The sequence below is a fragment of the Salmo trutta genome, chromosome 14 (genome assembly GCF_901001165.1).
Source record: "Salmo trutta chromosome 14, fSalTru1.1, whole genome shotgun sequence".
Classification (NCBI taxonomy): Eukaryota; Metazoa; Chordata; class Actinopteri; order Salmoniformes; family Salmonidae; genus Salmo; species Salmo trutta.
In genome coordinates, this window is record NC_042970.1 from 64,035,914 (window position 1) to 64,063,250 (window position 27,337).

Sequence of the window (27,337 nt, forward strand, 5' to 3'; positions counted from 1 at the left end):
TTTGTGTGTTATTAGTTTAAGCAGACTGTGTTTGTCTATTGTTGTGACTTAGATGAAGATCAGATAAAATTTTAGGACAAATCTATGCAGAAATTCAGGTAATTCCAAAGGGTTGACATATTTTTTCTTGCCACTGTATATAGATAAAAATCTCAATCTGTTTGGGTGGGCTCCCCAGTGGCTGGGCCTGGGCCCACCCAGGCTAACCCGTGCCTATGTGGCTGCTTTCAATTTGGATACATATTCAATCTACGTATCTACTTTTCAAAATGCAATATTCACTATTTTTTAATACATTCTCTTGTCATTTATAAACAATACAATTATCTTGAACTTAATTAAACTGCTCAAAACGAATAACTTTGAAACAAAATGATGTTGTGCCTAGTTAACGTATATAGTTTGATAGCTTCTGCCGGGTGCCCAATAACCGGATGTTCAGGTTTTCAAGGGAAATGGAAAGAGAGACTGCAACACGCCATCTTAACTCATCCACATTTACTGGATTGGTTGAACAGTGCAGAAAATAACCTGCAACCTTTTTTTTTTTCTCGTCACGACCAGTATGTAGGGGATCATGTTTCAGGCATTTCTTTTACACCTGATACTTTAGGTTTATCATTTGGTAACTTCTGAACATGGTACATTTTTATTTTTTTACCTCATAAATGTATAATTTTGACATCAATAGGACAAAGTGGAAAGAGTCACTCTATGCGCAACCATTTGGAATTACAGTGCCTTCAGGAAGTATTCACACCCCTTGACTTTTTCCACATTTTGTTGTGTTACAGCCTGAATTTAAAATGGAATAAATTGAGATTTTTTTTCATTAATTACAAATGAAAAGCTGAAATGTCTTGAGTCAATAAGTATTGGACCCCTTTGTTATGGCAAGCCTAAGTAAGTTTGCTTAACAAGTCACATAATAAGTTGCATGGACCCCCCCTTTGTGCAATAATAGTGTTTAACATAATTTTTTATATGACTACCTTATCTCTGTACCCCACACATACAATTATCTGTAAGGTCCCTTAGTCGAGCAGTGAATTTGAAACACAGATTCAACCACAAGACCAGGGAGGCTTTCCAATGCCTTGCAAAGAAGGGCACCTACTGGTAGATAGGTAAAAAATATAAGAAAAATAAAAGACATCCCATTGAGCATGGTGAAGTTGTTTGGATGGTGTATCATTACACCCAGACACTACAAAGATACAGGCGTCCTTCCTAACTCAGTTGCCGGAGAGGAAGGAAACCACTTAGGGAATTTACCATGAGGCCAATGGTGACTTTGGGAGATGAATTCACCTTTCAGCAGGACAATAACCTAAAACACAAGGCTAAATCTACACTGGGGTTGCTTGCAAAGAATACAGTGAATTCACACCCCTTGACATTTTCAACATTTTGTTGTGTTACAGCCTAAATTTAAAATGGAATAAATTAAGAGTGGCCGAGTTACAGTTTTGACTTAATCTACTTGAAAATCTATGACAAGACCTGAAAATGATTGTCTAGCGATGATCAACATCCAATTTGACAGAGCTTGAAGAATTTTCTAAAAGAATAATGGGCAAATGTTGCACAATCCAGGTGTGGAAAGCTCAAAGAGACTTTCACAGAAAGTGAAAAAGTATTGACTCAGGGGTGTGAATACTATTTCATTTTCAATAAATGTCCTAAAAATAGGTTTTAACTTTGTCATTTTGGGGTATTGTGTGTGGGTGGGGAAAAAAATATTTAATCAATTTTGAATTCAGGCTATAACACAACAAAATGTGGTGTAAGTGAAGGGGTAATACTTTCTGAAAGCACTGTATAGTGTAGTGTATAATGCACTGCTGAAATACCTGGGTCGTATATAACAATATATTCCACTCATTATCTGAATTTCATTGATACACTGTAAGATGACGAATTCCAATCAGAGAGACAGGCAATACTGTATCAGTTGACAAGTCACGTAGAAAAAGTGATATTGTACAATGCTGCATTGGGCAGAAATGGCATAATGGCCGCTTTACAGTAGGCTACCCCTATTTCTGATGAATTGTCCTACGTATGTACTGTATAAGGATAATGAAACTGTAAGACTGACATATTTGTCAGTATGCTCACAACCTGCCATTGGATACAAATAGTGTATGGATAAGTATAGTAAAATATTGTATGGAAAATTATATTTACCATCTACTGTTCTTTCTATTCAACACTTCAATAAGAACAGTTTTAAAATGTGTATCTTGTATTTTTTGCTGTTAGATTAAATGGTAGTTAAAATGACTAAATTATGTATTGGTGACTAAATGAAATGTGCTCATGGTATTTCACGAAAAACTTTGATTTTGCTTAAATAACCTATTCCTGCAGTGGGATAAATGTTTTTTGGTAGTCTTAAAAATATATACTTTGAAACAAAAGTATACACCTCACACACATGCTTATGGGCTTTAAAAAAAAGAAGGCAAATGTACCATGTCCGATATAGAGTTTCAATGTCTTACATTTTGAGTTTGCATCCCAATATTACACTTTATATACTGTACATGACAGAAGACTGAAATATAACAAAACCGTTTGACATAGAAACATCGGATTTTCATAATGTTTATTAATGATGAAATGATGAAAAATATTCCTACAATTTCACCCATGAGGCCACCAGGTCATTTGACTGCTAGAAAGGGCTGCATGAATCAGAGGATAAAGATGAGTGAAACCCCGATGAATGCACAATCAAAGGTTCTGAACATAATATAATGGACATCACAAGTGTTATCAGTTTAAAATGTTGTACTTAGAGTTTTGAAAATTCACTTAATAGTTGTGAAAATGGCACTAAAGTGATTGAAATTAAAACCTGTAATATGCAACATCCTTTTGGCTCCAGACACCTTTTTTCTAGTATTAGTGTGCATTAACTAGTGTACACTATGACCCAATACGATAACCAGTGCATTCTGAATTATTTTATATGATCTTTATTTATATATTTATTTATCCGGGTTAGTCTCATTGAGATCAAGAGAGACATAATCTAGGACAGATAGCAGCAAGTGTGTACGTGTGTTTGTGTGTGTGTATTATAGCCTGTGGCAGTTCAGCTATCTAACCATGTTTTTATTGGCCTGTTAAAACCTCCTCCAAGATAACCATGTTTTTATTGGCCTGTTAAAACCTCCTCCAAGATAACCGTGATTTTATTGGTCTGTTAAAACCTCCTCCAAGATAACCGTGTTTTTATTGGCCTGTTAAAACCTCCTCCAAGATAACCGTGTTTTGAGAACGTGCCGTACGTGGTTTAGCGTTCACATTCACCACCTGACCAAGGCTGCTTGTTTTCAGCGCCTTCCAGAGAAAAGGCAAAAAGTCAAAGTACTTGAAAAAAAATGTGTGTGGAATAGGTCAGCCAAGCCTTCCTCTCTCCTCTCTCCTCTCTCTCTCTCTCTCACACTCTTTCGCAGGGAGAATTTTTTCCTTTTAATTTGTTTCTTTTTTTTGGAACCTGTGCAAACTTTCCTCTCGACCCCCCCTTCCCTCTCTCTCTTTACTCTCTTGGTCTCTCCCTCTCTCCATCCGAACATCCACAGTCCAGCAGCAATGGTAAATCTTTCAATCCATAATTCAAGCTCCAGCGCTCGTCTCCCCTTGTCTCCCCCTCCCCCACTCCTGGCTCTCTCTGCCTGGGTAGGATAAACCTCACACTGCCTGAGCTGGAAGAGAGGGAGAAAGAGAATGAGAGGGAGAGGGGAGAAGAGTTTAAAGAGAGGGAGAGAGAGCAAACCGAGACTGAGGGAGAGAGTAAATAGGGAGAGAGTGATGAGAGTAAAAACAAGAGACAGAGAGAAAGAGACTCAAATACTGATTCAAACATCAACCTCAACAACTTTGCAAATACACACTCAGACTAGGTGCCCCCCCCCCCACACATACACACACACACACACATACACACACACACACACAAACACTACATGCACACAGTCTCACTCACACACTCTCATTAATTTTCTTTCCCACTTTATGGTTGAGAAAGATAAAGCAGAAGGAGGGACTAATAAGTCTGTCTCCACAGCTGATTGTCAAACTTACTGTAAATTTGTAAATTATGTGACTAAACTGAACAAAAAGAAGAAGAAACTGTATTGTGAAACTAGAGGCAAAAAATGTGGTTTGGCCCCCTAACACCCTCACAAACTTTTACAGATGCACAATTGAGAGCATCCTGTCGGGCTGTATATCACCGCCTGGTATGGCAACTGCACCGCCCGCAACCGCAGGGCTCTCCAGATGGTGGTGCAGTCTGCCCAACGCATCACAGCTGGGACCGAGAGACTGAAAACAGCTTCTATCTCAAGGCCATCAGACTGTTAACATCACTAGTCAGCTACCAGGGTTACTCAACCCTGCACCTTAGAGGCTGCTGCCCTATGTACATAGACATGGAATCACTGGCCACTTTAATAATGGAACACTTGTCACTTTAATAATGTTTACATACTGCTTTACTCATTTCATATGTATATGCTGTATTCTACTGTATTTTAGTCAATGCCGCTCCGGCATTGCTCGTCTTAATATTTATATATATATTTCTTAATTCAATTATTTTACTTTTAGAATTGTGTGTATTGTTGTGAACTGTTGGAGCTAGGAACACAAGCATTTCGCTACACCCGCAAAGACATCTGCTAAGTATGTGTATGTGACCAATAAAATTTGATTTGATTTGAAAATAAATTATATAAAGTATGATGCAAAAAAAGCATTGGAGTACATTTAATGAAATTATGGACAGAAATACTAATTTAACTCCATCTTTCATTGAATCAGAATGCTCATTCATCAATCATTTTTTTTATATTGCCAGTTATTTTGATGACTATTTCATTGGCAAAGTCGGCAAACTCGGGCATGAAATGTCAACAACAAACTTTGAGCCATCACATTCATGCATAAAATACCTAATAATGAAAGATAAACTGTCATTTTTAATTCTGTCAAATTAGTGTGGGAGAGGGGGGGAAATTATTGGTGTCCATCAATCACGAGAAACCACCTGGTATTTACAACTTAGATGGAAAACTACTGAAGATGGTAGCAGACTATATTGAAACTCCTGTTTGTCATATCTTAATCTGAACCTAGAGAAAAGTGTTTGTCCTCAGATCTGGAGGGAAGCTAAAGTCATTCCGCTACGCAAGAATGATAAAGCGCCCTTTACTGGTTCTAACAGTCGACAAATCAGCTTGCTGCCGGCTCTTAGCAAACTTTTGGAAAAATTGTGTTTGACCAGATACATTGCTATTTCGCTGGGAACAAATTAACTTTCATCATGCTTATGGAGAAGGGCATACAAATGTACTGCACTGACACAAATTACTGATGATTGGCTCAAATAAATTGATAGTAAGAAGATTGAAGGGAGCTATTTTCTAAGACATTAGTGCAGCATTTGATATTGTTAACCATAATCTGTTATTGGAAAAACGTATGTGTTATGGCTTTACATCCTGTACCGTATCATGGGTTGAGAGCTATTTATCCAATAGAAAACAGAGGATTTTCTTTAATGAAAGCTTCTCTAATGTAAAACATGTAAAGTGTGGTATTCCGCAAGGCAACTCTCTTGGTCCTTTACTGTTCTCTATTTTTACTAATGATCTACCACTAGCCTTAGTGGAACTGACAGCATTTTAGCAACATGAAATCTTATTATAATCTGTTCATATACACCCCCAGGAAGATTATGACACTTTTTAAACAATTTCTGACAAGCGAGAACTTGGTGATTTTCATGTTTTCATAGATTCTTAGAATATTTGTGAAAATTCTATAGCAATATACAGTGGGAAAGTGTCCGCGTGTTTGGACAATTAATAGATACTGCAGTAAATAAAACCTGATAAAAACATCTGTCTCATCCAAGACCGGAGTCTTGCTAGCTAGCTACAGTACCATTCAAATGTTTGGGGTTACTTAGAAATGCCCTTGTTTTTGAAAGAAAAACATTTTTTTTGTCCATTAAAATAACATCAAATTGATCAGAAGTACAGTGTAGACATTGTTAATGTTGTAAACGACTATTGTAGCAGGAAAACGGCTGATTTCTAATGAACTATTTACATAGGCATACAGAGGCCCATTATCAGCAACCATCACTCCTGTGTTCCAATGGCACGTTGTGTTAGCTAATCCAAGTTTATCATTTTAAAAGGCTAATTGATCATTAGAAAACCCTTTTGTAATTATGTTAGCACAGCTGAAAACTGTTGTGCTCATTAAAACTGGCCTTCTTTAGACTAGTTGAGTTCTGGAGCATCAGCATTTGTGGGTTTGATTACAGGCTCAAAATGGCTAGAAACAAAGGACTTTCTTCTGAAACTCATCAGTATATCCTTGTTCTGAGAAATGAAGGCTATTCCATGTGAGAAATTGCCAAGAAACTAAAAATCTCGTACAACGCTGTGTACTACTCCCTACAAGTCCTGTGTATTACACCCCACAAGTCCTCAACTGGCAGCTTCATTAAATAGTACCCGCAAAACACCAGTCTCAATGTCAACAATGAAGAGGCGACTCCGTGGTGCTGGCCTTCTAGGCAGAAGTTCCTTTGTCCAGTGTCTGTGTTCTTTTGCCCATCTTAATCTTTTCTTGTTATTGGCCAGTCTGAGATACGGCTTTTTCTTTGCAATATTTTTTTGTCCGTTCACAGATATAAATGTGTATTTGAACCCAATAATGGTTGAATTCAAGAACTTTAAGCTGCCTATCAATCAATGTTTTTGAAACCAGTGGACAGCCAGTGAAAAATGCATTATTGCAACAGCTGCATAGTGCGGATCCAAGCCTATGGAATAAAAGTGGGGCTTTGATTGCTCAATCTAATTCATGCTGATAAAAGGCTTAATGGACCGTAGGCCTAATGATCACATGCTCAAACTAACACACTTTTGATAGACTTAAAGGGACAATCTGTAGTTGCTACATCTATTTTCAGACTTATAAATGATATATACAGTACCCGTCAAAAGTTTGGACACACCTACTCATTCAAAGGTTTTTCTTTATTTTTGCTATTTTCTACACTGTAGAATAATAGTGAAGACATCAAAACTAAGAAATAACGCATAAGGAATCATGTAGTTAACAAAGAAGTGTTAGACAAATACAAATATATTTGAGATTTTAGATTCTTTAAAGTAGCCACCCTTTGCCTCGATGAAAGCTTTGCACACTCTTGGCAAAGTATGCCATTCCATGAGCGCAGCATTTATTTTTCAACTCGATTCAATGAGCCCAATCAGTCCTCCATGACAACAAAATCATAAACATCAGAATAGGGCTGGCTAATAATACTTTTGGGGTCATACTCAGGTAAAACAATTTGGCTAATCTATACATCCATATTTCCAAGTCCAATTCTTGAAGATCAAGGGTTATAACGTTTCTTGGAATGACTGGAATTCTGATAGACTTTGGTTTTTAATGTAAAGTTATAATTTAATCTTATTATTATCTGTATTAGAAAGCGATGGGTTAGAAGAAGCTTACATAACCAACCCATAAAGTAAAATTTAACATCCACATTTGGCCAGCTCCGTAAACTTTAACATTGATTTATCCTGCAATAGATGTCTTTCAATTGGTAACATACATTTTTGTCTTCTTCTAATGCGTCTTAAGGGGAAAGCAATCTAAAAATAACAGATATTGGAATTATATTTTCCTACATTTAATTTTCTTAATTTCTTGACTCAATAAGTTTTCAACCCCTTTGTTATGGCAAGCCTAAATAAGAGTAACAATTAAAAAATAATGTAATAAGTTGACTACCTTATCTCTGTACCCCACACATACAATTATCTGTAAAGTCCCTCAGTTGAGCAGTGAATTTCAAACACAGATTCCACCACAAGGGCCAGGGAGGTTTTCCAATGACTCGCAAAGAAGGGCACCTATTGGTAGATGGGTAAAAAAAAGCAGACATAAAATAGCTCTTTGAGCATGGTGAAGTTATTAATTACACTTTGGATGGTGTATCAATACACTCAGTCAGTACAAAGATACAGGCATACTTCCTAACTCAGTTGCCGGAGAGGAAGAAAACCGTTCAGGGATTTCACCATGAGGCCAATGGTGACTTTAAAACAGTTACAGAGTTTAATGGTTGTGATAGGAGAAGACTGAGGATGGATCAACAACATTGTAGTTACTCCACAATACTAACATAATTCACAGAGTGAAAAGAAGGAAGACCTGAAAATGGTTCTAACAGTGATCAACAACCAATATGACAGCACTTGAAGAATTTTTGAAAAAAATTATGGGCAAATGTTACACAATCCAGGTGTGGAAATGTCTTAGAGACTTACCTAGAAAGACTCACAGCTGTAATCGCTGCCAATGGTGCTTCTACAAAGTATTGACTCAGGGGTGTGAATACTTACGTAAAGGAGATATTTCTGTATTTTCAATAGATTTGCAAAAATGTAAAAAAAACGTTTTCACTTTGTTATTATGGGGTATTGTATGTAGCGGATGAGAAAACAATATATTTAATTCATTTTGAATTCAGACTGTAACACAACAAAATGTGAAATAAGTCAAGGGGTACGAATGCTTTCAGAAAGCACTGGAATGTTTAAGTCTGGAATGTTCATGTTTTTAAATGTATATAAATTGAAAAGTATTTTTGTTTGTAAATATGTGTCGGACACCAGTAAGACTAACTGTCAACATTGGCGTCAGCTAATGGGGATGCTAAATAAAATCAAAATCTCTCATATATACACACACACACACACACTAGAACCCACACACACACATACTCTCACAGACGGTGGCGTGGGACCAGAGGCCCTCCCTGGCTGTGTCTGTCTGCTCCACGTGTCTGAGCTGTCCTTGGGTTTCCGGCCCTCTTTGAAAGGCCTCTGATTTATGGTATGGGACAGATCTCGCTGTATCCGTGTGTGTGTGTGTGTGTGTGTGTGTGTGTGTGTGTGTGTGTGTGTGTGTGTGTGTGTGTGTGTGTGTGTGTGTGTGTGTGTGTGTGTGTGTGTGTGTGTGTGTGTGTGTGTGTGTGTTTGTGTCTATGTGTGTATCTATGTGTTTGGGTTGTCTACATGTGTGTGTCTGTATGCGTGTGTGCATGGTGTGTGTGTGTACGCGTGCGGCCTTGTGTGTGTCTGTGTGTGCATATATGCGTGTGTGTGTGTGAGCTGTGAATGCACGCTGTCTATCCAAGCAAAATTTGTCTCGTGTTACTCTCCCAGGCCACACAGCTTTACACAAGCCCCGAAAGTTATAACTCTGCAGACAGCCCTCAACTGGCCCCAGACCAACATCTCTACAGCTGGCTTTTGTACAGGTCTCGCATTGAGAGACTTGTGTGTGTTAGGTAAAGTGTGTGTGTGTGTATGGGGGTTTTGTGTGTTTATGATGTGCATATGTTTGTTTTTGTGTGTATGTGCATGTATATCTGTCTGCTCGTATATGTACCTACGTGTTGTGTTAATGTGTTTTTCTCCCTCTGCTCAAGTTTACGTGTGTTTTTTTAAATAAAAAGTTTTACTTAACCTTTATTTAACTAGGCAAGTCAGTTAAGAACAAATTATTATTTACAATGACGGCCTACCCTGCCAAACACTAACCCGGACGATGCTGGGCCAATTGTCCGCTGCCCTATGGGTCTCCTAACCACCGCCGGTTGTGATACAGCCTGGAATCGAACCATGGTCTGTAGTGACGCCTCTAGCACTGAGATGCAGTGCCTTAGACCGCTGCGCCACTCACGCATCTGTCTCTCTCCCTTTCCGTCCTCTGTCCTCTCTCTCCTGTCTCTTCCTCTTTCTCCACTCTCGCTCACTCTCCAACGTCGTAACAAGCCAGCCGTCTCATAACGAGTATGACCCTCGCTAATGACCACCTGTTTGTTGTCGGGGGAACGTGCTGGTGCCAGCGCCTGTGTTGGTTAACGTGATTACCAGACAAACAATGGGGGCAAACGGGGTCAGGAGACAACAGACGAGCCATCAAAGGAACCCATTGGTTTAATGATGTTTCGTGGTCCCTCCATCCCCTTCATCCTACTAACTCTGGCAGGGAGCGAGGGGGCATTGAAGGTATTGAAATGGAACACCAGCAGAAGCAGCAACACCAACTGTCAGTCTCTTTTGTCTGTGAGAGAAGGCAGGACTTGGTTATTTATAGAGATTTTAACAGACTGGACTGGACTGGGCAGAGAGAGAGGGACTGGACAGGCTGGATGGGACCCGTGGAGAGGAACACAGGGAATGGAGGGATACAGGGACAGTTCTCTGGCATAGAGGGGTGTAGTGTCCCATGGGATGGTTCATTCAGCAATCCGCAGAGCTTGATCGCTGTTTGTCTCTCGCTGTCTTTTTCTTTCTCTCTCTTGCTCTCTCTGCCATTCTGTCGCTCACTCTCTCACGCTATCTCTCTCTCTCTCTCTCTCTCTCTCTCTCTCTCTCTCTCTCTCTCTCTCTCTCTCTCTCTAATATGCAGTACATGGGTGAAATACAACTCCCATTTCTATTTCCCTCTCTCTCTCTCTCTCTCTTTCTCTCTCTCTCTCTCTCTCTCTCTCTCTCTCTTTCTCTCTCTCTCTCTCTCTCTACTGTGTAACCCAGGGTGAGAGATGAAAAGTGGAGAAAATGTGGCCACATGTCAAAAGCCCAGAGCTGGAGAGCCAAGCAGGCAGGCAAAGTCAAGAGAAGAATAAGGTCAAGATGAATACCAAGGCTGCATCATAAATGGCACCCTATTCCATAGATAGTACACTACTTTTGACCAGATCCCTGGGCTGGGATGAGGGCAGATTCACGTAGGAAGTCCTATTAAAATCAATGAGTAAAACCCAGGATAATGGCCAAAGGAAGTGGACTATTCAGTAGCTAGGCCTAATGCACTGTGCTCTATAATTCAGTATCATTTTTTATTACCCAAAAATATATGATAAAAATAACATGTATTGTCATTATGTAATAAATGCAATATAATCCACATGTATGGATTTTATGATAAAAAAGCCAGGATAAAGGCCAAACCTTAATGCACTAGTGGACTATAATTCAGTTCCACTCTGATATATAATGTTAAATGATATAAAATATAATACAAGTAAAATGATGGGTCTTCCATTTCCCATATATGGCAATAGATAATAGTCTTATAGCCAATAGAGAATTTTATTGGTCAGAATATAGTGTGTATAGCAAATACAGTCTATTGTCCTATTTAAACCAGGCATTGTGTAGGCAACTTCTTATTTCTTTGTTTGAAAATTGGCCAAACCGCTTCCCTCCATTTTAAAACAACTCCACCAAATGGAATGATAATGATCCTTTTTTCCATAAAACATCATTTTCATGAATCCACTCCCTGCGCCGCAGAGGAGGCAGCCGCCTTACTCCCTCCCTCTCTCTCTACACCACCTCCGAAAAATTAAAATTCAATCAAAATAGGCAAATTTGCTCCCCCACAGGACACCATTGAGAGGAGCGTGCGCCGCGGCGTAAGGTACTCCAATCAATGGCCTTGTTCCCTCCTCACAGACCGACCAGGAACTCACAATTTGCATGACACAGGAGGGGGTTAGGCTCATGCACACACAGACACGCACACACGATACGCGCACACATACACGCACACACACACAGAGGATATCTGGCCCCTCCAGGAAAGGAAGCGATCACATACATAAGTTTCCATTGAGCTGTGCTTTAATCCAACTTATTGCAGGGCTGATGTGGTCTGGTTCATATCTGCAGTGGGCAGATAATGGATTTTGAATGGTGTGTGTGTGTGTGTTTGTGTGTGTGCGTGCGTATATGCGTGCATGTGCTCTGCTACAGACACTGAAGAGCAGACACACGGTTTCTTTCTCTCTCTCCCTCTTTCTCTCCATCTCTTTCCCTCTCCTCCACTCCTGCACGCTCTGCGGCAGCCAAGTGCTCAATACGCTATCGACTGTCTCACCGTGGCAACCTGCAGAATTCCGCCGCCTCCCAACGAGCCTGGCAGCCTGTCTATCGACCCCCCCCCTCCCTCTCCCCCTCCTCCCTCCCTCTCTTCATCCCTGCTTCCCATCCCCCACTCCCAGCTCCAGGGAAGCGATGACGTGGGGGCTTCTTGCTCTGGAGAGAAAAAAAGAGGGAGAAAGAGAGAGGGAGGGAAGAACAGAGAGAGAGAGAGAGAGAGAGAGAGAGAGAGAGAGAGAGAGAGAGAGAGAGAGAGAGAGAGAGACTCCCTCCACACCGCAGTCACGGTGACAATGACACTAGGAGAACCATTTCGGAGCAGTGAGCCAGAAAACGCAGCCCCACTGTTGCCATTCATTCTGCTAAGCACCGCACTCACTACTGTCTATGGCACCACAGCACAATTCATCTATAAAATAGATGTAATATACAGTATACAACACTTGGATGAGATCCATATGATCAAAACAGCTGTATCTAGTTAACGTATTACATCTAATAGGACTGAATTGGATATTACATTTAACATTCCAATTTTAGCACCAGCTCCTCTGGTTTGGCCAAAAAAATGACATTTCAAATTTAAAGCACGGCAATGGAAATGGAAATCTAAAGCATTGCATCAAAACATATTGGATAAGTTCACATTAATGCCATTCCCAGGTAGGACAGCATGTAATGGACTCAGTTGAGTTCCTTCTATCTCAGTAACAAACGTTAGCCAGCTAGCTAGCTACCTTCCCCAGTTAGCTTCCCTAAACTGAAAGGATATTCCATTTCAAATCGGCCCCAGGTCGTCCATCTTGGATGAATTTCCCCCCAAATTAAAGCAGCATGTCGTTAAGCCGGATGGTAATCATGGTGTTGGGCTAATAATAATCCTTCCTCAGTAGTTGCAGTCATCAGCACTCGGCTGGGCCTGTCTTGGTAGCCAGTATGATGGCACAGCCTAATCATCCCCCATCGAGCCCTGTCAGGGTGGCTGCAGGGCGCTCTTAACATTTAGACACACTCGCAGGCATATCGAACACACTCCAAGACCCTCACTCCTCAGCTTGAGATCCCCCTTTCTCCTTCTCCCTCTTTCTCTCTCTCTCCCTCTCTCTCTCTCTCTCTCTCTCTCTCCCTCTCTCCCTCTCTCATTCTCTCTCTTTCTCTCTCTCTCTCTCACTCGTAAATGACCACTGGGGCCTATCGGGGTCTCTCTCTTCTTCATTTTCTTTCTCTCTCTCTCTCTCTCTGTTTTTCTCTCTATCTCTCTCTCACTTTCTCTCTCTCTTTCTCTCTCTTTCTGTCACTTCTGGATTCTCTTTTTGTCACTTCTGGATTCACTAGGATGCCAACATGGCTAGAGGGATGTTGGGGATCTCCAATGGTGGATCATTAAACTCTCAGTCTAGCCTATACAGCTGAAGTTGGAAGTTTACATACACCTTAGTCAAATACATTAAAACTCAATGTTTCACAATTCCTGACATTTAATCCTAGTATTCCCTGCCTTAGGTCAGTTAGGATCACCACTTTATTTTAAAGAATGTGAAATGTCAGAATAATAGTAGAGACAATTATTTCAGCTTTTATTTCTTTCATCACATTCCCAGTGGGTCAGGAGTTTACTTAATTAGTATTTGGTAGCATTTCCTTTAAATTGTTTAACTTGGGTTAAACGTTTCGGGTAGCCTTCCACAAGCTTCCCACAAAAAGTTGGGTGCATTTTGGCCCATTCCTCCTGACAGAGCTGGTGTAACTGAGTCATGTTTGTAGGCCTCCTTGCTCGCACACACTTTTTCAGTTCTGCCCACACATTTTCTATAGGATTGAGGCCAGGGCTTTGTGATGGCCACTCCAATACCTTGACTTTGTTGTCCTTAAGCCATTTTGCCACAACTTTGGAAGTATGCTTGGGGTCATTGTCCATTTGGAAGACCCATTTGCGACCAAGCTTTAACTTCCTGATTGATGTCTCAAGATGTTGCTTCAATATATCCACATAATTTTCCCTCTTCATGATGCAATCTAATTTTTGAAGTGCACCAGTCCCTCCTGCAGCAAAGCACCCCCACAACATGATGCTGCCACCCCCTGTCACGTTCGCTGTCTTCAAATTCCCTGTCGTAAATGAACCAAGGCGCAGCGTGCTAGTAATTCCACATTCTTTTATTGAAGTGAAACTGAACAAAACAAAAACCAGGTAAACAGAATCTAACGTGACGCAACTGAGGCGCACACAAAACACACAGAAAATAATAATTACCCACAAATACAGGTGGGGAAAAGGCTGCCTAAGTATGATTCCCAATCAGAGACAACGATAGACAGCTGCCCCTGATTAGGAACCATACTCGGCCAAACCCAAAGAAATAAATGACATAGAATGCCCACCCCACATCACACTCTGACCTAAGGAAAATAGAGGAAATAAAACGTCTCTCTCAGGTCAGGGCGTGACACCCCCGTGCTTCACGGTTGGGATGGCGTTCTTCGGCTTGCAAGCATCCCCCTTTTTCATCCAAACATAACGATGGTCAGTATGGCCAAACAGTTTTATTTTTGTTTCATCAGACCAGAGGACATTTCTCCTTGCTGAGCGGCCTTTCAGGTTATGTCAATATAGGACTCGTTTTGCTGTGGATATAGATACTTTTGTACCTGTTTCCACCAGCATCTTCACAAGGTCCTTTGCTGTTGTTCTGGGATTGATTTGCACTTTTCGCACCGAAGTACGTTCATCTCTAGGAGACGGAACGTGTCTCCTTCCTGAGCGGTATGACGGCTGCGTGGTCCCATGGTGTTAATACTTGCGTACTTTTGTTTGTACAGATGAATGTGGTACCTTCAGGCATTTGGAAATTGCTCCCAAGGATGAACCAGACTTGTGGAGGTCTACAATTGTTTTTCTGAGGTCTTGGCTGATTTCTTTAGATTTTCCCATGATGTCAAGCAAAGAGGCACTGAGTTTGAAGGCCTTGAAATACATCCACAGGTATACCTCCAATTGACTCAAATGATGTCAATTAGCCTATCAGAAGCTTCTAAAGCCATGACATCATTTTCTGGAATTTTCCAAGCTGTTTAAAGGCACAGTCAACTTAGTGTATGTAAACTTCTGACCCACGAATTGTGATACAGTGAATTATAAGTGAAATAATCTGTCTGTAAACAATCGTTGGAAAAATAACTTGTGTCATGCACAAAGTAGATGTCCTAAACGACTTGCCAAAACTATAGTTTGTTAACAAGACATTTGTGGAGTGGTTGAAAAACGAATTTTAGTGACTCCAACCTAAGTGTATGTAAACTTCCGACTTCAACTGTATATATGTCCAGGCTGGAGTATCTCTGGTGTAAACTAATGTAATACTCACTTCCAGTTGTTCATTCTCCTATTTCGGACAGGTTGACAAACCATACAGTATCAACAGGAGAATGAGGATTATTGAGCTCTGTGGAGGTTTCTAAAATGATCTACAGAGGTTATTAAAGTTCTGCATGATCTACATGGCAGAAGGTAATCTTGGCCCAGGTAGAACCTTTTTAGAAGAAAGGTTCTTAAAGAGGTCTTTGGGGGTTCTTCGCTAGGTGAAATGTTTTTTCTTGCAACCAAATGGCTTCTACCTCGAACCAAAAAAGGGTTATCATACAAGGTCTGCCGAATAACCCTTTTTGAACCCTTTTTTTCTAAGAGTGTGCCTGCCTTCCCGGTCTGTCCGTTTGTCTGCTCACTCAACCTGTCTATCTGCCTACCCAGCCTGTCTGCCCATCCATGGCCAGTCTGTTCTTCTCACCCCGTCTGGCCCTCTATCACCAGCACCACTCTCTCACTGGGCCTCTTCCAGACCCCGACAGGCAACACAAATGGCGTCTGCGGTGCTCCCTGCCAGACACATGATTAAGGGCGGTTAACATTCGCCATCAGAGGTGCGATATTATAGCGTACCAAGACCAGGGAGTCGCTCCCTTTCTGCCAACTAACCCCACCTGGCTGCCAGTGAACCAATACATCCCACCAACGATCACATACGTCCACACAATAGACCAACGGGAGCTATTTTATAGTCTTCTTTTTTGCTCTGATAGTTGACGTTCACAATATTTCCTGCTTGTATTGTTCTGGTGCTTAAAGGATCCGAGCTACCATGGAAGCAGAAGAAGCCGTTTGACCGCCACGAAGAGCGAGGGGGGGTCGTAAAACTGCGAAAGGCGCGGTCAATATTCTGATTGATGAACTGGTCTAATCTGGTGTGGCCGTGTAGTCAGAGAGGGAGAGAGAGTAGAGGGAGATGAGAGAGGTAGACGGAGAGAGAGAGACAGATGTAGAGAGAGGAGAGAGTGGGAGGGAAAAAGAAGAAAAACACGACTAGAACATTGTCAGCTGTGCGTCAGCTGACAGAAGTCATGACTGTTACCTGCCTCTGACGTCCTGAGCCGCTCCGTAGACTCCCAACCAGTTACACTGCCTGTTCTAAGGAGAGTGTTGAGTCATCGTGGCTCGCTCCCCCGACGTGTGGAGAGACGTGAACGACTTGCGTCGTGACTGGTGAAGGCTGCTGTTGCCGTCTGGCATGAAAGCCATTATGAATGAGTCATATGTGTTTATTCATTTGAGAGCTTTGTGATGGTCCCTATTATGAATGACTGAATATCAGAGCCGATGTTTCGTGAATAGCCGGAATATTGAAGGGTCAATAGAGATATTTATCACTCACAGTGGCACATTTGATTCTTCATTCTCATAAGAATGTTCCCCAACCTGGAAATTATTCATTTCGCAATTGAAAGTAAGGATTAATATGTGGGTGAAGGACTAAAATGATAGATTTGAATAAAAGTCACTGATCTGAATGACAAAGAACTCCATTGGCAGCTACTTGTTTGATCTTTCAAATCGTGATAGTTTATAATAGTTTAACAGGTGTCATTAATTCCACCTAAATGAGCATATAAATGGTGCAAATATTGTGTAAATACCATGCTATATTATCCAGTTCAGTTAGTCAATGCCGAAGCCAAGACTTTGTTCTCCTGCTTCAATTCTCAAACATTTCTTCATCCCTTCCCCCATGCGTGGCATCCACCTGAGACTCCTCCTGATTTATCTGTCCGTACAGTCCCTTTCAGTAAATCCTTTTTATTATTCTTATCATTCTCCACCATTACATATTTGGACAGTAAATTCCTCATTCCTGGTCCCTTCCTCTTGTGTAAACCCTCATGTCTTCTCTCCATACACTTCCCGAGAGTTTCTTGGTCGTAATTGAAGCTCTTCGTCATTTGATCTTTGTCAGGTTTCTTCTCTCTGACACACATAAAGTCAGTTTATTTCCTACCTGTAGGCTAAATGTCATCTTACTCAGATGTCACCCTGTTGTATAAACAATCCTGTCACTACATACTGCCCCTTTTGTACACTGCCTAGCTCTCCCTGCTCTCTCGCCCACATCCCTTCAAACAGATTCATACATGCAGCAACGATTCCCTTCAAAACCCCTGACCCGAATGCCCTCCTCTTCTTTGTACCTACCCTGCACCATCCTCTACCCCTGTTCTGAGGGCCATAAATTTCCTTTCTGACCAGCCATGTCCCCTATCCTTCCCATTGCTTAGCATAAATCCTCTTTCTCTCTCTCCCATACCTAATGTATGTCATTGCATCCGTTAATGTAGACCTAGTGTAAATGTAATGTCTGTCTGTCTGTTTCTCAAAAGCCGTTCCAAAGCCCCAGCCGTTCCAGAGCTATCACACCTGATTCAACTTGTTAATAAACACAATAATAAAACCTCTGGAATTTGAACAATATAAATTGGCTATTAAACCAGAATAGAAAACCTGTATGGTTCTACAAAGAGCCTTTGAGATGATTGAGAAAGGTTCTTTATAAAACCATTTTCCATAATGGTTCTATAAAGAACCATAGAAATTGAGTTTTACATAGCCCCAAAAAGGGTTCTAACCATAGCTAAATCTTTTTTTTGGTGCTATATAGAACCTTTTTTTAATGGTTCTTTCTAGAACCTTCGGTAAGGGTTCTTTATAGCACCATACAGGTTCCAATTAGAACCTTATGAGCATTGTTCTTTATAGAACCGTCAAAAAAAGGTTGGTTACAAGCCAGAGAACCCTTATTTGGCACTATATAGAACCATTTGTTTTTAGTGGGTATGTTTACTTTTGTTCATTAATTTTGCTCAATATATTTAGTTGAAATCCCATTTGACATATGTAGGCTATGAAGTACATGTCAGAGGTTCAATTAGTTGTTTTATAAAAGCTTGACGTATATAATAGAGGATTTACTTGAAAGGAGGGCATATCACACTACAAGTCTTCTCAAATTCTTTATACAATCTGGCTGTTCATCCCAACAACCATGGCAACTATAGCCTAAATGAAATAGATCCCTCAGTCCATTGTAACCTATTTGGTATACCTTGTGCTATCAGGAACATAATTCTCTATCAAGACAAATGAATGACTTTGAAAGCCTTTTATGCAAACTGTAATTTAAAGTTAAGCGAAAATTGTGTAGGCTATTTGCAGTCTCATGTGTGGTCATCATTCTATGTAAGAATGGAAATCTCCAATAAAACATTGAACCTGAGTTTCACATAGGGTTATTATAGTAAGATGAATCATGCGTTATCTCTGTGGGTTAGAGGTTCATCATGTGATGACTTCATAATGTCCCTAATAAACATCGAATTACTGTAGTTTTGGATTGACTGGTTGCATTTATGACATGCTGCAGTCTTAGTCTATGATATAATTGTTCCTCAGATTTGTCATTTAGTTCCCTTTGCTGGAATTTTTTTATAAGTGACATTGAGCTTTTAGTTACTGAAAGGGTCAGTCCATATGTCGGGGTTATTCTCTGAACTGAATGAGCATCGTATGGAGTTCGCATGGACATGATAGCGTATTAATAGGACTGCACGTGCATCACGTTCCCTTGAACCTTTGAAACATGTGCCATGCGCAATTTGAAAGACAGTGAAGTGGAAATTGTGTGGTGGTGTCCATTTGTATCATTCCAACCACATCCATTGTTAAATCTTTAACTGATATGGCTCATAAATTGTAATATTACGCAAAGCCTAAACAAGATAGGTGATACGACAGTCACAGCCTTTTGGTGACATACAAATATAATTAATTCCATGGGCACATCAAGGGTCAGGTGTCATTGGAAAATATCGTGTCTACTAAAATAGATGGCAAAACTTCGTTTCAACCACGCAAATGGTTTTCATCAAAATAAGTGTATTTGAGTAGTGGCCCTTGCAGTCAACGGTATGGCTCATTATTTCGAAGAAGATTGCGAATGTCATAGAATTGCTGTTTTATTGTGACCGCTCAACGCGTGCTCCTCGAGCCACAATGAGAATGCGTTGTGGTCTTTCCTTTGAACCTACTGGAAAAATAATGAATGTTTTGATAGCCAGTGTGAGTATGGGAGGGATTTTGTGCGCAAATACTCTGGTGAATCTGGTCGTTCAACTCATTCATTTGATATTTCTCTGGCGTTTTGAGCTCATTCCCTTATAAGGAAAGGAAGTCGTGCCTGTCTGCAATAGGCTGAACATTGCAGCCTGCATGAACTGTTCTCCTTTAACCCTTGCGCTGCTGAATTTTATTTACGTTTAAAATGATACTCGACGCTTGCGCCTTTATACCGAAAACATATAACGAAATAAATAACAATATAGACAAATACCAATAATTTGACAACGTGTAGGCTTATACAATATAACAGATCATTTGATAAGCCAAATATACGTGCGTGTGTGTGTATGGGCGTGTGTGTATGGCCGTGTGCGTGTGTGCGCGCGCGTGTGTGTACAACCGTGCGTATGCGGCGACTATAGCGCACTTGTCAACATGTCCAACATGTTTTCATGTTTCAAAGAGACAGCGGGCATAAGACACACACGAACCACCACCAGCGGCAATAACTCTGCTGTTGAAAGGTGGGAAAAAAAAGCAAACGCACATTATGTTGGCTTTTCTATGTGCCAGAGGTAGGCCCATGCGCCTCTCGCCCAAGTGATAACGCAGCGGCTGGTGCCCGTCAGAGTCGGATGGCAGAAATAAACGCGTTGGAAGAAATGCCAACGGGGTTTAAGACCAACTGATGTGACCTAGATATCTCTGACACAACCACGGGCCTTTGATGTGCAGAGAAAATTCACTAGATCTCCCGGACCACGACTCTGGCGCTCGGAAATGGCTTTACACATGATCATATGACAGATAATATGGATGGAAAGGGTAGATATTTATGGAAGATGCCTACCAGCACGACGCATCCTTGCTCATCCATTGGGTATGTTAGCCAAGTCACTAAGGCGAATAGGGAAAGCTCACGTTTATGGATTACCTTTCAAAGATCCCCGTGTGAAGTCTTTGGGAAACGATCATAAATAATATGGTAAACCCATATTACAGTTATCACAATCATATGAGGGTGATGATGGTTATTATTAGTAGAATGTGTACATTAGATTGGGGAGTGATTGATACGATCTTCTATACCTTAATTAGCTGCACATAATGTTTCAGTGTGCATAATGTTTGTTTTCTATCGGGGTTAAATGCTCAAGGTACCGTTTATTGATCTGTATCATTCAGTTGTGGGCTACATGGGGCCTACATACCCGTAATTAACTGTTATATGTATTTATTTTGGAGTGGGACCCCGAAGTTGCATTTCACTAGGCCTATTGATGATGAGTCACTCACACAGTGACGTTCTCTTCATTTATCCATCGGTCACAGCCTTTAAGGAAACCAGGTCTGTGTCCTTTAGAAATGTCTAGCATACACTTGTGAAAACGTTCATGAATACATTAACAAATAGGCCACATTAATTCAAATAGATCAAAGGAAATGGGCATGGAGCATAGACAATGGCAGTCTTGATTCCTCTTTTCATGATTTGCATGACATGCGTAAAAGGCAATAATTGCGTTAAAGGCAAATATTCAGTTACAATTCCCAATTTGACATATCATAACACATTATTCTACTTTTCATAGCACCCTCTTGCAGTTCCATTTCACCCTACATATCCATGGGCTAACAGCATGAATCTGCCCCAGCCCTCAAAAGCGCCTCCTCCTCCTGACGTCACATCAATGGCTCTTTGCATTAACTGTTTTCTGCAACCCCTTCTCGTGTGCAAAGCAAAACGTATCGCACTGCCGCTGCCAGCGAATTCCGACTAGAGTGAGAGGGAAAGAGAGGGAAGATCGGAGTGAAGGGAAATCTCCCGTATCAATTTGAACGACGGAAAAACAGCACAAAAGCGGGCAGGGTGACATTTTTTACAGCCATTGGAGGAGAAACCTTCCCCTTGCATCGAAAATGGAGCTACCCGCCGCGGGAGAGCACGTATTTGCGGTGGAGAGCATCGAGAAGAAGCGGAATCGAAAGGTTTGAAAACACTTCAAATATATGATTGCTCAATATCCACAAACAGGGTTATTTGGTATCGCTATGCAATATATTGCGTAATTGATGGTAGTAAATTATGTTGTTGTGTTTTTGCAGATAGACTATAATGTCAAAGAACCGCTTATAATCAAATTAACCAATATGTTCTCTCATCTCCGTATAGGGGAGGATGGAATACCTAGTCAAGTGGCGAGGATGGTCTCCAAAGTAAGTTAGCTTTGAAAATACTATAGCCTACTTTAGTACTACCTTAGTAATGCAAATTAATATTTCAAGTTTTCAAGTGTGTGTGTGTGTGTGTGTGTGTGTGTGTGTGGGGCGCGTGCGTCTTTGCGCGCGTTGAAGTGAATGTTTGATTCGATCGATGGCGCTTAGGATGCCATCACTAATTTATGTGTTAAGCGAAAATTAAGGTAACGTGGGGTAACTAACCCCCCTCAAGAACATTTTCTAGTAATTAACTCTTACAAGCTCAAATCTAGGTATCTTATTTAAATTAAATGCATCTAATAATGAAACAAAATGGCATTGCACATCTCACTATTAATATCCTCACTATGGTGAGGTTTTGATGATTAACCTCTTTGATAATGAAGTTATTTGTAGATGATTTGGACTTGCAATATGATTGCCCTAATGGTATATCTATAAAAAGTTTATTGATCTAACATAATTCGAATATATATATGGGGGGGGGGGGGCAGTTACCCCAGGGGCTTGTTACCCCACGTTACCCTAATCACCCTCACGATTCCTATAGAGTTACCGTTTTGCTTGTGTTGACTTTGTGAAGTATACTTCCTAGCAATTATTAACACATTATAATGACCTATTTCCAGAGTATAGGCTACACTTTGCTCTTACTTTATTACACATTTACCAATAATATGCATAATGTTTATGTTTTGATATAGGCCTATTTGGTCAAGACTGACTGCTAACTGTTAACAGCTAACCTGGCTACAGAAGTTGCCTAGCTACTTTACAATGGATTCTGTCAGCAACCAAGCAGATGACGGACACATTTGATATATGGTTGTAGTTTCGTTGATAGAAGGCGACCTCTGTTGATATTAATGTATCGCTCTCTCTCTCTCGCTCTCGCTCTCTCTCTCTCCCTCTCTCTGTCCTACTTTCTGTCTTAATAGATTTAACACGTGGGAACCAGAAGAAAACATTCTCGACCCGCGACTGCTTGACGCTTTCCAGAACAGGTGAGTTTGACAGACTCGATTTGACGTGCCGACCTTGTGTAGTCAATGGGGGTGGGGGCGCTGCTCGGTGCGTGTGCGTTTGTCTGTGCGCGTGCGCGCATAGCGCACCACTTCTGTCCCGCGGTGTACGTAAAATGTGCCCTAATTGAATTACATTTTCCTATGGCAATGTCAAAACTTTTCAAACCCCTAAAAAGGACATGATGCAATCACAAGGTATATTTTATTTAATTTTTTATTTCTTATCTCAGTAGCAGTAGGACCTACACAGTGACCACACAAATCGGATTGAAAACATTTTGGAAAGATTGCGTATGACTGTTACAATTTCGTGGTCGACCATATTGGACAATGAATTGTCCCTATGTGATATTCTTAGGCCTATAATAATAGATTGATTGATTTTAGTTTGCCCATACCACAATAGGCTATCATCTTTCACAGGCTATATGCTTATGCAGACACCAGGGCCAAATATTCCTTGACTGCATGCTTTGTCTTGTCCCCCATCCCCACTTCATCTCACCATGTATTGGATGAGGAAGGCACTGAGAACAACATTAGATAGACAAAAAGCGCCCTAGCCTTCTAATAATATACGATATCCCTGTAAAAGCCGTAGAAGCATCCGCTTGAAAACGCCGTTGTGCTTTTTCAAGATGCCTTGTTTGCTGGACAGGCATTGCTGTTAACCGGTAATTGCTAAACCTCCCGTGGGGATTTTCTGGACGTGAACACGCAACTACAACTGCACTATGGCGCAAAAACCATGCAGTGACTCGGCCTGTCGTCGGGTTTGCTGTCATTCCCTCCCGCCGTGTGCGCACACCAGCTTTTAAAAGAGACAGGTCACTCAGTAGGGGAAATGTTGACGGAGGGCGGTGTCTGTTTTCGCCATTATCTCTGTCTCTGAACGGGGGAGTTTTTATTGTAGCTAATTACGTGTCTCTCCAGGAGGCCTCACCGGGCAGAGTACCAGGCTATGAAAATATACTGAGTCGCCACGGTAATTAGATGTGCGCAAGGAGGGGGGGTTTGACATCAGTACTCATTGGGTATTGAATTACTGCTCTTGAGAAAGCATGGAAAACAGTGGGCTATAGGAAAAGTATCCTATCCACCAGTTAAATAGTCTATAGATGTGTAGTTCATTCAGGCCCTGAATATATTCCATCCTTATATGGACTGAATGTTGAACTAGAAACTATTAATTCCATGTGGAAATTGTTTTTTGGAGTAATGCAGATTTAGTCAGGCCTAAACCATACATTATTTGACATGAGAAGGACTTTGACATGCAGCAACGCTTGGTAAACAAGTAATAAGGATATATGCCTGTAGACATATGATATTTGTAATTGGTGTCTCCTGGGTTCAGTTAGAAGATCTAGTGGTAAACATGGGGATATGACTGAGGGGTATTCCACTGATGTTTCATGTCACCAATTAGGATTCAATTGTGCATGAGATTTTCCCATAAATTACTGCATTGCATTACTGTATTTCATTATTGTTAGTACATCATCATTGCATTAGCAATGAAAGTACCTTATTGTGTGTAGTCCCTGTTTGTTGATAAAGTACTGTATTCTGACCTAAATACAGTTTCAATTACGGGGGGCAAATCCCACAAATCAGGCCCCTCCCAATAAGATTTGAAATATCAATGAAATATCCCCCCCCCCCCCTAACTCTGTTACATTATGTTGTTAACTACTAAATAATGTATTGTTGTGGATGGTTTGAGTGACATGGTGGTGTTTTCTGTCTTTCACAGGGAGAGATACGAGCAGCTTATGGGATATCGCAAAAGAGGGCCAAAGCCAAAGCACCTGATCGGCCAGGTGAGTCTTCACATATTTTGGAGGGGACAATGAACTCCTTTATTAGTATACATTTGATCAAATAAATGTTACTATTAATGTTACTATAAGAGATGTTGAGTGCATTTTTGCCATCCAGCACTAAGACCAACACATTCTTTAATTGAGATGGGCTTTATAAGAATTCTAAGTCCTTTATAGGACTACAGAATAGGTGTTAAAATCTGAATTACTGTCATATAGATTAGGGGCACATGCTGTTGATAGGTTAGGGATAGACTGGGTTGATTAGGTCTCCAAAATGTCTTCAATCTTAAAGCTGTGACTGAAAAGTACATCTAGACATCAATCACAAATCGAAAGAGCAAAAGGAACCCCCTCTAGGTAGTGTTTGTTCCTCTCAGGGCGGTGTTGGTGGTAACACATAGGAGGAAGTCAGTGATGGGGCACAAAGCAGTCTATGGCATTCCTCAGAGCTGAGGTCAGAGCAGCTAGAGGAGCCACTCTGAAATGTAACTCTGATGGCCAGGAGGGTGGGAGGGCTGACAAAATATGTATGAAAGGCCCTCACAGAACTAAACACAAGTTTATAACTAAACACAAGTTTAGGGCTCAGGAATCACTCAAAGGTCATCTAGAGGGCACCATTTGATGATGGCATTTTTCTAACCTTCATTACAGAGAGAAAGTCGGTCAGATAGTCATGTCAACAAGTCCGCTCTATCAGTTAACTAACAGCTGTGTTTTTCTCAGGTCCCGTCCTTTGCCCGGAGATCCAGCGTCCTCTCAGACCTTCAGGAGACCACCCTGGACGAGGACAACCGGCAGAAAGTGGACCCCATTCAGACACTGCGCTCGCAGACCCAGCAGTACCAGCTGAACAGCAAGAAGCACCACCAGTACCAGCCCCTGCTGGCCAAGGAGAGGGAGGCCGAGCAGCAGGCCAACGGAAAGAAGAAGCTCTACTACCAGCTCAACAGCAAGAAACATCACCACTACCAGCCTGACCCCAAGATGTATGACAGCACCCAGTGCATGAAGCCCAGAGAGGCCACCAAAGCTCCAGAACTGCCTACCAACCACAGCTGGAACCTGCCTCCTGCGCTGCAGCAGAAGTGGGTCCGGGACAAGGACTCTGGCTGCCTGAGCAAAGTCAAAGACATCACCATGGAGCTAAAGAAGCTTCCGGCTCACCTCAACGACCACAGTGGCGAATCGGAGCAGAGCAAGGCCACGGCCAAAGAGGACGCACCGCTGTTGAAGGCCAACGATGTCAGTGACAGCAAGCTGAAGATTGTCAAGAACAAAAACAAGAATGGACGCATCGTCATTGTCATGAGCAAATACATGGAGAACGGCATGCAGGCGGCAAGGATTAAAAACGGAGATGTGGAAACCCTTGACGAACCGCAGCCGGACAATGATGATGATGCTGCAGAAAATCAACTTGAAAAGATGAGGCTCGTCCAGAAACTGGGTCTCACCAACGGATTCGCGAAAGACTGCAACAAAGACGTTAAGTTGCACGTCCTCAACTCAGGATCTAACGGATCTAACGTATTTAAGTGTCCTGCTGAGAAGGTCGACTCACCGAAAATGGAGCTTAGTGCGACAGAGCAGCCCCTGAGGCTGATCACCAAACCTAACCTTGCCCCTTGGCCCTTTGAGATGGGGGTTCATAGAAGGACTCAGCCAGGAAACGGCTCTTCTCCAGCCCTCAAACGTCACCTTTCAGAGGCAGACAAGGGCGAGGACCCAGGTGGCTGTAAACGGTTTCTAAACTCCCGGAGTATCAGTGCACCCTGCACTGTGTCCTCGCCGCCTCAGAGCAACTCCATGGACCAAAATGGCCACCATAGCCACAATGGCCACCAGGACTATGACTTCCTGGAGTCTAACCAGGATGAGCCCATGGACCTCAGCTGTGTGAGGTCCAGAGGGGAGGCTCCAGTTCCCACAGAGACACAGGTGGCTCCTTCTGCTGAGGAGGAGAAGACTGCAGAACAGACAAAACCGCCATTGGCTATCACAACAGAATATACTGTGGAGGAGGAGCCTTTTCCTTCATTCAAGCCTTTCCTTGGGAATATAGTCATCACGGATATTACAACAAACTGTCTCACGGTGACGTTTAAGGAATACGTTACAGTGTAACGAAGCTGAAAAAGACGATCTGAGGACGAGGGATTAATAGCAAATGTGTGAATATGTACAAATGTGTGTTGGAACATATTGGTATTTTCAGATGTTTGAATGTAAATAAGAGCCCTTACAGTTTGCATTTAGTGGGGTTGAGATTCATTTTGTTTCGGGTTCCTAACCCTTCTATAATTTGTATGTACGTAGCTTTGGCTGTCATTCTCTAAATGAGCCCCAGAGTTTTTGTCATACTTGATGATGTAAGCTTCTAATTGAGTTACAAACTACTTTAGTACATGCTATTTGACAAATGGTATCAGGGCTCAGTGAAAAAGCACTTACTCTTTATAAAGGCTTTATATCCGTTTTGCTTTACAGTCTTTGTTTAAGGTCTATATATTGAGAAAGAAAAAGTCTATATATTGATTATTGGTAAATGACACCCTCTTTCAGTTAATTTGCCTGTGTGTGGTGTTTGTGCACGCAAGTGAATACGTATGTGTGTCTGTGCATACATGTGTAGTGAGGTTGCAAAATGATGGGCCGTGTGTGCGCATGTGCAGTACCAGTCAAAGGTTTGGACACAACTACTCATTCAAGGGTTTTTCTTTATTTTTACTATTTTCTACATTGTAGAGTAATAGTGAAGACGTCAACACTATGAAATAGCACATATGGAATCATGTAGTAATCAAAAAAGTGTTT

At 41.4% G+C, this 27,337-nt stretch overlaps 1 protein-coding gene across 1 annotated transcript; it reads left to right on the forward strand.

Moving 5' to 3' along the window:
- The first annotated feature begins 21,097 nt into the window (after window positions 1-21,097).
- Window positions 21,098-27,089, forward strand: LOC115208615 (E3 SUMO-protein ligase CBX4-like). Its single transcript, XM_029776817.1, has 5 exons — window positions 21,098-21,435; window positions 21,620-21,663; window positions 22,605-22,670; window positions 24,448-24,514; window positions 25,247-27,089. Exons 1-5 carry the CDS (start codon window positions 21,367-21,369, stop codon window positions 26,645-26,647), a joined length of 1,647 nt encoding a protein of 548 aa, XP_029632677.1. The 5' UTR covers window positions 21,098-21,366; the 3' UTR covers window positions 26,648-27,089.
- Window positions 27,090-27,337: the final 248 nt, after the last annotated feature.

Bases quoted from the DNA above. Each gene is read 5' to 3' on its own strand.
- LOC115208615 (XM_029776817.1), top strand. From the start codon at position 21,367: ATGGAGCTACCCGCCGCGGGAGAGCACGTATTTGCGGTGGAGAGCATC. The intron at 22,671-24,447 runs GTGAGTTTGACA...TGTCTTTCACAG, and splicing joins CTTGACGCTTTCCAGAACAG to GGAGAGATACGAGCAGCTTA. The intron at 24,515-25,246 runs GTGAGTCTTCAC...TGTTTTTCTCAG, and splicing joins CAAAGCACCTGATCGGCCAG to GTCCCGTCCTTTGCCCGGAG.